Source organism: Portunus trituberculatus, chromosome 43 (assembly GCF_017591435.1).
Source record: "Portunus trituberculatus isolate SZX2019 chromosome 43, ASM1759143v1, whole genome shotgun sequence".
Lineage (NCBI taxonomy): Eukaryota > Metazoa > Arthropoda > Malacostraca > Decapoda > Portunidae > Portunus > Portunus trituberculatus.
The window spans coordinates 6,168,239-6,181,051 of record NC_059297.1 but is presented as its reverse complement, the minus strand read 5'-3'; the positions used below and the strand labels follow the sequence as shown (position 1 = coordinate 6,181,051).

At 40.5% G+C, this 12,813-nt stretch overlaps 1 protein-coding gene and 1 long non-coding RNA gene across 3 annotated transcripts; one reads left to right on the top strand and one right to left on the bottom strand.

Moving 5' to 3' along the window:
- Positions 1 to 273: 273 nt before the first annotated feature.
- Positions 274 to 1,231, bottom strand: LOC123518225. The gene is made up of 3 exons (XR_006678717.1): positions 1,058 to 1,231; positions 619 to 891; positions 274 to 521 (listed from the first exon to the last, which is right to left on the bottom strand). It is a non-coding gene; the product is annotated as an uncharacterized LOC123518225 (long non-coding RNA).
- A 3,399-nt stretch (positions 1,232 to 4,630) lies between these two features.
- Positions 4,631 to 10,246, top strand: LOC123518222 (HIG1 domain family member 2A, mitochondrial-like). Of its 2 annotated transcripts, XM_045278938.1 has the most exons (4): positions 4,701 to 4,777; positions 5,095 to 5,176; positions 5,481 to 5,647; positions 8,877 to 10,246. In XM_045278938.1, the coding sequence occupies exons 2-4, from the start codon at positions 5,169 to 5,171 to the stop codon at positions 9,032 to 9,034; spliced, it is 333 nt and encodes a 110-aa protein (XP_045134873.1). In that variant the 5' UTR covers positions 4,701 to 4,777; positions 5,095 to 5,168; the 3' UTR covers positions 9,035 to 10,246. The 2 variants fall into 2 exon arrangements, with proteins under 2 accessions (XP_045134874.1, XP_045134873.1); XM_045278939.1 differs by lacking the exon at positions 5,095 to 5,176 and having other exon boundaries at positions 4,631 to 4,777.
- The last annotated feature ends 2,567 nt before the right edge of the window (positions 10,247 to 12,813 follow it).

Genomic DNA, 12,813 nt, shown 5'->3' with positions numbered 1-12,813 from the left:
TTAGCACCTGCAGGGAGAAGGTTCAATTACACCTGTAGGGAGAAGGTTTAATTACCTGTGGGGGAATGTTTAATTAGCACCTGTAGGGGAAAGGTTTAATTAGCACCTGTGGCGGAAGGTTTAATTAACACCTGTAGGGAGAAGGCTTGATTAGCACCTGTAAGAAGAAGGTTTAATTAGTACCTGTGGGGGAAGGTTTAATTAGCATCTGTAGGAGGAACGATTAGTTAGCATCTGTAGGGTAACATTTAGTTAGTAGCCCTACCTGCTGAATAAAGGTTGATTAGCACCTGAAAGATATGCTGGTTAGCACCTGTGGAGATGAAGGATGCACTCTTTCCTCACCTTTGTGCATGACTTTCTTCGTTAGAATAGCTCGTGGAGTGCCAGCTTTTACCTCCTGAACATCATTATCTCGAATTTTTCTTCACGAGTTGGCAGCATTGTACACTCCATTACTTAGCGAAGCTTCACTCCGGTCTCGTAACCTTGTCACCGGTGCAACTCCGTCCGTCGCCGCGCTGTAAAAGAAAGTTTCCATTAGCCATGATAGAGCCCTGGATACAATGACGAAAGGTTTTCGTTATTGTCTCGTATATAATCATTAAGCATACTTACCAAAAAAGCATGTAGCCCTTGTTCTGCAATCTCTTCAATCTTTGATGCCTCTTAGCGCTTTTATTTCTTCGTTCTGCAGCTGCTAACAAGGGCAGTACTGTAGAATAATCTAGAGAAAGCATCAGTGTGGTACCTGAAAGGCGAAGAGGGTTACCATCCTAACAACCTATCACCCTAGCGCCCTAGGAACAGAACTCTCCTTATCTGCTGGTTCGAAGAGGCGCTCCAGCGCTGTCCCGCGCTGTCCCGCGATGAGCTGTGCATGGTACTCACCTGAAACAAACAATCATTATCAGGAGGGTCCATCTTATAGCAGCATGAGACGTTACCTGCATTGAGACCATGAACTTAAGCACGTGGTATCGTTAACTACCAGACATCCATTAACACGAAGAACACTGAACACAAAATTTAATGCAGATCTGCAAGGACAACTTACCAATATGATGCGCAGGCCACGACGAGGAGGATAGCGAAGACTTGGTTAATGTTCTTGAACGCACACAGGCACTCGCTCACTACAACCAATAACCGCGACGCAACGCTGCCTGCAAGGATCTGCCTGCCCATGGCTCGCTCGGCATTGGGGGCTCTGGCTGCCTCCGAAAGTGTAGCCAACACTTTCCAACAAGTACAGCTTTGGCCGAATCTTTCACGTTTTCTTCACTACTATGTAACATCAAGAAAAGCCAGTGCAGTATTGTATGCATCACTGTGTTGAAAATGAAGATCGGTGAGAAGATATAATGGAAATGAAAATTGAATATCCTACTTGATTCACTGTTTCGGACATAACATGCCGGCTTCTCAGCTTCTATCCCCTCCCCATTTCCCCATCCTTCATTCCTTCCCCCCTCGTTCATCCCCTTCCCCACCACCACTGCTGGATGATCCGCCTTTTGGTTCCCCTACCGTCCCATTCCCACAACTCCTCTACATGCTCCCCCTCCTCCCACCATGCCGCAGCCCACCCATCCTGCGTTTGTGGGTTCTTATTGAGCTGAAAGGTCATGTATATTCTTGTTATATTCATTATCATCTAAGTGCAAAGATAATGCTATTCATGCTTACGACCAAGATCTATACGTAACACAAACATTTACAAAGGAATAACTCACTCACTGACGCGCTGACATTAATGCACGTGAATCACCGTTCTCTCTCTCTCTCTCTCTCTCTCTCTCTCTCTCTCTCTCTCTCTCTCTCTCTCTCTCTCTTTTATTATTGGCATATACCATACACGAGAAAGAATCGGTGATCTGAAAGTTGGTAGTGTTGTGTTGAGTAAAGGTCGTAGTCTTATCGTTGTCTTAATCATAATGAGCGTGTTTGGAGCTCATGAGTCTCGAAGGTTTCGGCGTCGTACGAATCTTACTTTTTTAGAACAGGCTTCTATGAAGGTTAGAAGGATTTCCAAAAGCGATTGCATGATTTCAGTGTCTGCTTGTCACCCAGCCAGCCTTTCCCCTACGGAAATAGCTCAGAGCTCATACTGACCAATCTTCGGATAGGACTAAGACCACAGTGTGTGTGTGTGTGTGTGTGTGTGTGTGTGTGTGTGTGTAATTCACCACGGTCGTCTGCTGGTCACTCAGCCAGCCTTCCCCATTACGGATTGAGATCAGAGTTCATAGACCGATCTTCTGGTAGGACTGAGACCACAACACACACTCCACACACCGAGAAAGCGAGGCCACAACCCCTCGAATTACATTCCGTATCTACTTGCTGCTAGGTGAACAGGAGCTACACATTAAGAGGCTTGCCCATATGAATCGCCGCGTCCTGGGCTCAAACCCAGGCGTTCTCGGTTGTGATCTCATAGCTCATAGACCGATCTTCGGGTAGGACTGAGACCACAACACACTCCACACACCGGGAAAGCGAGGTTACAACCCCTCGAGTTACATCCCGTACCTGTTTACTGCTAGGTGAACAGGGGCTACACATTAAGAGGCTTGCCCATTTGCTTCGCCGCTTCCCGGGACTCGAACCCGGGCTCTCTCGATTGTGAGCCGAGCGTGCTGACCACTACACTGCGCGGTATGTGTGTGTGTGTGTGTGTGTGTGTATTTAACAATGATGATGAAAATTTTATTTTCAAGTCCCTGCTGTTTTGTGTCATTGGTACAAATAACATATATGACCTTGCTGCATACGAATCCTAAAAGTTCGCTTTACTATGTTGCTTTACATTACTCGTCCCCTCCTCCCGTATTCATGGACGCTTTGAACTTGCATTGAGACTGTCTCCAAAAGGATACAGAGAATGTGTTGTTGTCAAGGAGGTTGAATATTTAACCTCCTTGGGTGTAGTCGAATTATTGCGTTTCTATATTACTATACATTTCAGCGATGGACAAACGGTGTTTTTTGCAGATATCTCCTAAACGAATCGTTGGATGAATATGATATTTCAACACACTACCTTGAACATCCGTTCGTAATTTATTTATTTAACATACCACAGTGTTATATTTGTTATGCGAGGAGTTTACTCGTGAAAAATAACACAAAGCCGACGAGTCATGTTGACGCATTCGAATGAAAGTGTGGCCCCCCCAACACACCCACCCAAACCATTCCTAACCACTACTACGTCTCCCCCGTCTCGGAAGTTCTCGCCCTCTTTATCCCTCCTCTCCTCTCCCTAGCTCCTCGCCTCCCTCACTCCTGTGTCCCTCCCTACTTCTCCCACCACTGTATTTATACATTATAATGTTCTGTAAGTGTGTATGTATAGATGTGATTATTAACGAGTATGGTACAATTTCATGAAGGCAAGAAGTGGTTCACGTTGATAATTACTGTATAACAGCACGTTTACGTGTAGTATATAGAAGAGCCATGTTTGCAGTCGTTATGGTCAACCATGTGAACATGATGTGCTGGAATTACCTGTGACCTGGACCTTCTACTGTTAAGAAAACTTGATACTCTTATTGCGTACTGTCTACCTATTGATCATAAAAAGTTATCCTGTTTATATATAATATTATTTTGTTGTTAGATACGTTGCTTATCATCCAGCTATACGGCCATTAACAGCGGAATTAGCTATTGCTCTCACGGTCGTTTGACCCACTCTGGTTTTCATGTCCACATATACCAGCAATTGTATTAAATAATATTATTAATGGATATGTATGTACATACTGACATATGTAACTATTATACCTATACGTATGTAATTACAATAGGGGAAAAAAAATCAAAGGTGGAAGGCTGATGGTGTGAATAGGGGGTGAAGAGGGAAGCGGTGAAGAGGGTCATGCGATACTGGGGTTCTTCAGGGTGGTGGTGGTGATGGTGGAGGGGTTAGACGAGTACCCCACACTCGTCCGATTCTGTATAACACCTTTGATATGATGACTGGATTAGGCGTAATATCACTTAGTAAACTCCTCACATAACACATATAGCACTGTGGTATGTTAACCATAAATTACGAACGAATGTTCAAGGTAGTGTGTTGAAATATCATACTCATCCAACGATTCGTTTAGGAGATATCTGCAAAAAACACCGTTTGTCCACCGCTGAAATGTATAGTAATGATACAGAATCCCTATCCCGAGGTCCAAGCTGTCAGCCCTACTGTAATCGCAAATTGTTTGTGAAGACGTAGATTGAAAAAGTATAGCTAGTATACATAATACATGATAAATACACAACTATAAATCTATATCAATCTTACAGTATACGTAAGTACTAAATTAGACTACAGTAACACCGCAGACAGTGTTGAGACAATACAACACTTCACAATCAAAATTCATTCACATTCCTAGCCACACCATGTCACCTGCCAGTTTACTGGAAATGCTATTGATCACTCTGCTGCATCTAGGATTGCTTGGAATGATTCTATATATAAATACATTGTAAGATAGCTTAAATGTCAAGAAATTCGTGCCGTCATAAGTGTTAACATAAGTCAGTCAGTCAGTTCTCAACACTCTCTACATAAGTTCCTCTCCTTTTTTAAAGACAACAGATATTTACTCGTACACGTTTGGTTATTGTCTTTACTAAACGAAATTTCACTCCTGTTATTAGTGAACCTGTTGATCAAAGCGAGTTAGACAACACACATACACATACATAACAAGCACCTGGTTTAGCAGTCTGCGCTCTGCGGCTGGCACCGTCAATTTACGTAAGTTTAGATCGGTAACGTTTCACACACACTGCCGTTCACCAATAAATATATGAAAGTTGAAGTGTAAGAAAATGTAATAGTTTGAGGCATACATAAGTGGCATAATGGTACATTGCAGATTGTGAGCAGTATTTCACACACCTATACTCTAAAAGGTTCATTTATTGAAGTGGTGATAGATCAGCTGATGCTGGTTCGTGGTTTGTACTTTCTGGTGATCCTGTTGATGTGAGACTGCCCATAGTTATTTCCCTGATATGTGCTCTCTCTCTCTCTCTCTCTCTCTCTCTCTCTCTCTCTCTCTCTCTCTTTAGGCTGTGCCATTCCAGCACAAAGTCAAGAAGGCTGTGTATGGTAGTGGGTAGATAACAGTTTCAGCTTGAACACCATGATAATGTAAGGTATTATATCCATTGTTTTGACAAAATATGCAAACCCAACACAACTGGCAGGAAAATGAAGTGTTGCAAGATTAATAGATTAATGTCACTGGCACAGCTGTACCATACTTACTTATCATGTGTCAAATATAGCTGTATTGATATATTGCAGTAAATACCATCAACTCTAAACTAAAACCTTTTTGTTTGGCATATGACACTAACAGTTCTAGCTCTTCTGTAACACATCTCTACAGTACAGTTTGTTCACAGTTTAGTATATAGCTGCCTGTGTATTTATGAAGCCCATAACCTTCTAGTGACAAGATGGCAGAGGAAGGACAAGCAAGCAGTGAATCAAAGGAATTTACAGAGCTGGACTGGATTACTCTCAAGAATGACCTCAACACACAACAAATACAGAAAGTTGAAACGTCAACCTCAAAATTCTACCGGAAATTCCAGGAAAATCCGTTTGTGCCAATTGGTGAGTACAGAAAAGCTCTTCTCACCATTAATCCTTTGACTTCAGTGACTTCTCAAGCATACTGGAAAGGTCTCAGACTAGTTGAGAGAATCATGTTGAAAGACACCATTGAAAGCAAAAGGAACAGTTCAGTAACTAAAAACTTTTAGTCCCTTTAGTTTTGTGTTTGTTCAGTAAACTGTAATGAATTACAATAAATGTCATTAGGTCTTTAACATTAAAGATTGATTACTCTCAAGAGTATTTCAAATTATCCTTTTCCCAACTTGTTCTGTCTCCTAACAGTAATGGTAGTGCATTTTAGAGATTTTGGTGAATCTCTTGTTACAGATATATCAAAAACATTTTATTGAGTCTGGCACCAAACTTTGATTTCCAACCTACCCACCAACAGCTTCTATCCTCAGGTGTAATGCTGGACTCACACATATACGATTGTGGTGCCCCGACAGGCACGATTGGAATCGGGGCTAAAAAGTGCACGATTGTTCCCGATTATACAGGACAGGGCCGAGAGCCGGGATAGACACGATTATCGGGCATATCGGAGGAGTGATCGGGGTGGTGTCGCACCTAATATGGCACTGTCGCCCCGACATGAAATGATGATACGCTCGTTTCGGCGCAACAGGGGCGATGAACCCCCAACAAACCCCCGACAACACCCTCATTTGCAAATTGCATTGCCCCATACGGCCCGGCAGGGGCGTATCATCGTTGCATTCGGGGCGAAAGAAGCGATGGTACGGGTATGTCGGAGCGACAGCCCTGATGCATGCCACAACACCAGATAAACACTCCAGCACCAGCCCTCAACAGTGCCACATCACCAGTGACTCAACACCACCACAAGCATGGACAGTTCCACGAAGGAACTAATTATGCTGGGGGTATGTGGTATGAGATACCACTTACTGAGGGCTCTTGTCATCGACCAGTTTCTACTACCAGAGCCCAAACCAAAACAGAAGCGAAGGGCCTAGGTGTGGCCCTACCTCCAGAAAAGACTGAGGTATGTACACTACGACACCCTCATGGACGAATTGTATAAGGAGAACCCAGACCTGTACAAGAATTACACCAGGATGGACAGGGAGTTCTTTGACAGCATCGTCGAGGCCGTGACCCCAATCATCGAAAGGAAGACTAGTAGATGGCGGAAACCCATCGACCCTAGCACACGGGTTGCCATCACCCTGCGTTACCTTGCCACAGGGGACTCTTACAAATCCCTACAGTATGCATTTCATGTGGCACATAACACCATATGTGGCATTGTTCCTGACACCTGCAACGCCATTGTTTCGGCCTTTGCACCCATGCTCCTCCGTCTCCCCGCCACACCTGAAGAGTGGCTACAGGTCTCCAAGGATTTCGAACAGAAATGGCACCTCCCTCACTGCATAGGCTCTCTGGATGGCAAGCATATCCGTATACGGGTGGTAGAGCGGTGAGAGAGCCGACTGGCGTGAACATGTCACCTGTGATGGTTGGCGGGAGCGCCGATGCTGCCCTCTACATATGTCACCACAGTTCCCGCCGCCCCTGCCGCCCCTCGTGGCCCGCAAGGGGGCAATGGTGCAACGATAGCTACACTGTTTGACATTTGTCGGCCAGTCAGCTGAAAATTTTGAACAGGTTCAAAATTTTTGCCCCGATGCCCGGACATCCCCCGCAACGCCTGCATGCGCCGTACGTTGCCCAATGACCCCTGAAACAGCCCGATCACGCACGATTGATGCCCCGATAGTGTTTTTTTGTCCCCCGATGCCAAATTTCAGCCATCGTGCCTGTCGGGGCACCACGATCGTGTATGTGTGAGTCCAGCATAACTTCATCTCACATTTTCTTTTTTGACTCCTATTCATTTCTAAGCTGATAGCAACACTGCACTTTTCCACACCTTTCCTTGATATCCTATCCTTCAGAAATTAAACAACTCACAGGGAAACCAGAGGATGCTTGACTTCTAATCTTTCTAGAAATGTTTGATTGAGGCAGAGCGAACTTTTTCAGTGAATAAGGAACCCAATCCTCCATCTATCAGCTCAATACAACCTTCCATATAACTTTTTCTCCCTCATTCAGTGAGACTCAGCATCTCTCTCTTCTACAGAGAACATCCATGGTCTGTGATCTAAATTGTACTGGAAACCACATTTTACCTTCCACTAAGACTTTCTTCAATTGAATTAAGCATTCTGAACTATCTGCCAGTTTTTCAAACTGTATAAGAGCCTTATAAATCCATTTGGAGTATGCCTCACATATTTAATGGGCTCCACTTATACAAAAAGGATTCAAAAGGGTTTTGTCTCATGATCATCTCCCCTCTAACAAACTCTCTTCAGCAACTCTCTCTTTGCTTGTGCCATCTTCTATTCCTATTTTCACACCAACTGTCCAGCCCCCATCCCCATTTTGTTTTTATGTAAGAAGGGTACAAGTCAAGGGCAAGAAAATTTATTTAGAAAAAGACCCATGGAGGTGCCAAACTTAACCCTCACTGCACGTCTTTCTATTTTTCTCAACCCTATTATGTCCACCCACCCTTAATGCAAGAGTTAAGCATGGACTGCAAAACTCTGTCATTGAACAACATAAGTTTGCTCTATTCCAGTGAGAGATTTTAAAAAGATCAGAGGTCAAGCATCTTAAGATGGCTTTCCTGTTTGAGTTATTTCATTTCTAAATGGTAAGATGAAAAAAAGGGGAAAATGCAGAGTATTATCATTAATGTAGTTGTGGATAGAACAAAAAGATGATGATTGATGAATACTGTGATAGAAAAAGAATCGGTTAGAGGACCCATTGTTTATGTGTATGTGCTTTGAAGACCACAGGTTGTCTGTACCATCCTTTGAAAAGTAAATAGAGTAGGTAAAATACACACATGCTTAAATGTAGAGAGAGAGAGAGACTTCTTCAGTGTATGATGCATGAGAGTGAGGATCATAATAAATTATGTCATTGGATAGCATAGTATTTACTGCATTTTCATCTTCAGTTATGCTGGTACAGTCAAGGTCAGAAGTTTACTAAACAGTTCCACTCACTCCCACAATTTTCTTCAGCTATAGTTCCTTTGATCTGCTGACCATCCCTTAGAAACCTGACTACTGATAGTCTGTCACCCAATCAGGGGACCAATATTGCAACATAGAAGTGAGTGCTGCAGGTTACCTGACTTCTAACCAGTCCAGTATTCTGTATTGTAAATTATTTTCAGGTTGTGGCTTAACAACAATGGCACTGGTTTATGGCTTGTACAGCTTCAGCACTGGGAAACGTGGCAGGTCGCAAAGCATGATGAGATTGAGAGTGGTGGCTCAGGGATTTACTGTTGCTGCTCTCATGATGGGTATTGCAAAGACATCCATGTCTTGAAGTAACAGAAAACAGTATCTGCTTGAATTTCAAGTGATCTGAGAATATCCCAAGATTGACGATTCATGTAGTAAATAATAATGGTCAATATTTTTGTTATTCCATTTGTATTTCTCAGTTTTGTACCTTCTTCAAGATACATTTTTCTTCAACAAGAATTAGATTTAAATATGAGACGATTGCAAGGGATTGAAAAGAAATATATTTGTTTTAACTGAGTGTACATAGAGCAGAGCCTTGATTTTGCATTAATCCATTAAGTGTTTTAAGATAAATATGAATAATATTTGGTGTCCTGAGATGGCCACTTATCTAAGTATGTACACTTCAAACATGAAGTTGCTTACCATCATTGATTTGGTCAGAGTTAGTGAATTCAGAGCAGTGTTACATATATTTTTCATAACAGAGGAATAAATAAGCACTCTTTACAGATGATAAGCTAATGTAAAGAATTACCTTAAGCATAGTAGGGAGGTTCAAGTTATACAGCTTTCTTAAACAGGATGGAGTCAGACACTTTTCATCTCATTAACTACTCTTCATTAAAACACTGTCTTAATTCTCTCACACAGCTGCAATGCGTATCTTATCCTCTTCTATTCTTGTTTCTATATTTACCACACTTAAGTTTACAAACTGTGTCTTCCTCCCTCAAATGATCTTCTCGCACAAGAATTTCTACCTACTCTCACTCCTGTGCTATCCATCTTAGTAATGCAAGCATTTATCATTACTTTGACTTTTATTGCTTTAACTGGTAAACTTTGTATCTCCCTCTTTCTCTTTTTCCCTTTTCAATAACCTAGGCTGTTTCAAAAGAAGAACATCAAAACAACTCGGAAACAAAACTAGTCAGCTCGTAGATTTTCTCTCTCTCTCTCTCTCTCTCTCTCTCTCTCTCTCTCTCTCTCTCTCTCTCTCTCTCTCCATTGGTATGAGTTTCAAGAAAAATGTGTGACAGTACTTCCAACTATAATCTTTTTAATCAATGACAGGTGATATGATCTGTCTTGGTCTCAGGGCACCAGTGTCATCAAATCTCTACTTGTTTGATAGCAAGCAAAATATTGTGCACGTGCACACACACACACACACACACACACACACACACACACACACTTACCTTATGCATATATGTGCATAAACCATTGTAATTAATGTTTCCTTTCTATATGTATATTACATAATGAATTAAAGGGTATTCCCAAAGAATTGTTTTCTTCTCTATCTCTACAGCAAAGACAACTGCAAGTAAAGTGTGCATACCCTGAGAAAGACAGTGATAATGTGTGCAGTGGAGGATGTCATGAATGTGCTGAGGGGTAGAGACTGAGATGGTAAGGGCACATCAGGGGAGGGAGGAGAGCATTGCTCAAGAATTGCACTGGATTTTTGAGATAGCAGTAGCTGGAAGGAGACTTGGGAAAGACCTGGATATGGTGTCCAGTGGAGGACACTAGTCATATTAAATAACTGAATAATGTTAGCTAGTGGAATATAAGTCAGCCAGTCAATATCTTGATTGGCTGGCTTCTGAAATCCTTTGAACCTATAAATCATCCTGTTATTATTACCAAACATATGTATGTTGACCATGGTTTTCTTTTATTTTTATGATTTCAGTAATGCTTGCAATGTTCTTTTCTTTCTTTTTCTTATTCACTTCCTGTCACCATGAAATGACTTTCACTATTAGAGAAAGTCAATAACACCCATTAGATTTTCACTGTCATTCTAGTCAAACATTCTAAAAAAAAAAGATCATGAATTTCAACATTTATTAGTTTATTTTGATACTCATAGTAAAGTATGAAGAAATCATTCATATAGAAAATGCACAAATACATAATGTACTTTAGCTAGAAATTAGTACAGTAACTAGAAAAAAAGATTAAAAAGAATGACAAAATTTCCATCACTACTTTGCCAACAAAATAGAATGGACAAAAAGAATCATAGTTAACACTAGATTTTGCTAAACTATGTATTTTAGGAAAAGACGAGAATAATTTCCATCTAGTGACAACAAGACTTTTCCACAGTGGGAGTTTTGATCAGAGCACACTATCATTCATTTATACCCACAATATACCTTGACATGTCAAGTAATATTCAGTCACACACTTCCACATATTAGTTAATAGGGAAATCACATGATATATTGAGCTAAGAGCTGGGCTAGTTATTACTAGCCAATAAAACTGCATATAGGTATGCTTCTAGTAGTTCTAAACATATGCTTTAACAATGTCATGAAACAAATCTTGATTTGTTATATACGTACTTTGGTTTTCTATGAATAAAAAATGTTGATTAATAAATATATATAATTATTTCTCCTCAAATTCCACTTGCAAATATGTAACCTGCTTCTGCTTCCATTGATGCAATGTTACTCAATGTAAAGATAAAATCTTGAAAGAAAAATGCAAACCAGAGTATTGAAGACACCATTTCATCAATGCCATGATGATTACTTCCATATAGAAACCTGGGCAAAGTATGGCTGCAAATCAAGAAGCTTGTGGTTATTTTGCTTGCAAGCCATATCTCAAAGAAAAAGTTAGAAATAATATAATGCAGAATTTTTATTGGAAAGATCTTACAACAGAAAAAAGTTTGTAAATCAGACAGTAAGTTAGATCGAAGATTGAAATGTTATTAATCTGAAATGCTTTTTGAATGCAGTGATCCTGTTTTATGCTGGTGCAATACCAATGATTAAGGCAGGAGGGTATGTGAATGAGGTTAAATGGGGCAAGGTTGTGCAAAATTCCATAATTATTCTTGTAACCCCCAATTTAGAGACAAGGGGTTCAACTTCCTGGCTGAGAAAAGAGCATGAGCCAGTCTCCTTTAATGCTGCAAGCCTATTCACCCGGAAGCCTACCAATTCTATTCACCTGTAAATTTATCCATGCTTCTAAGAACAAATTATGTGCTGACTCATGGTTGGCACCACTTTCATCCTTCAGAGAACCTAGAGTTCATAAAAGCCATCAAGTAAGGTTGAGGCCTTTCAAAAACATGTCCAATCACTTGAATTGATGAAGACAATAGTGTTCATTGAGTAAAATTTTTTGTGACCAGAGCAGGGCACACGCGAGACATTGATATTTCCACTGACGTGTGTGTGTGTGTGTGTGTGTGTTTTAGTTATCAAATAATCTTCTTTGGCTTTTCTTTAGAATTTTAGTGCATTTCCTGTACAAGTGAGTTGACATTAAAATAATAAGCAAAAGAAATAAGCTAGATCTAATAATTTGACAATTTTAACAATTTGAAACAGAAGTGCCTTTTCATAGATGCTTCATTCACTGTGTATTTCTAAAATATCTGCCTTTTTTTTTTTTTTTTTTTTTTTTATCCATTTTAACTAGGACCAAGTCAGTCTTACACTGGCCTAACACAATACTACTACTGTGACACAATGTTCCTTTACCACAAGCAAGCCCACATTTCTTTTAGTACAAAAACAGTGCTGGAAGATGGTTCACAAGCATAATGTTAATGAAGCTCATTCATTTTCTTTCTTAGTTTAATTTATAAGCCTGAACCTCAGCCATGAACCATATTCAGTGGTGAAAAGGTAAAATGTAAATATGTACTAGTATACTTTTCAATTATGAACAAACAAAGCAATCTAGAGTCAAATAAGAAAGCTGCAAACTATTGATATGCTTAACCAAGTATTCCTTAACATAATGTACCTATCACTTTTGAAACAAACAATAATAAAAAAAATTAATAATAAAAAAAATAATAAAGTTTTATAT

Excerpts from the sequence above, each read along its gene's own strand:
- LOC123518222 (XM_045278938.1), top strand. Across the intron at positions 5,648-8,876 it reads AAATCCGTTTGTGCCAATTG|GTTGTGGCTTAACAACAATG; the intron begins GTGAGTACAGAA and ends AATTATTTTCAG.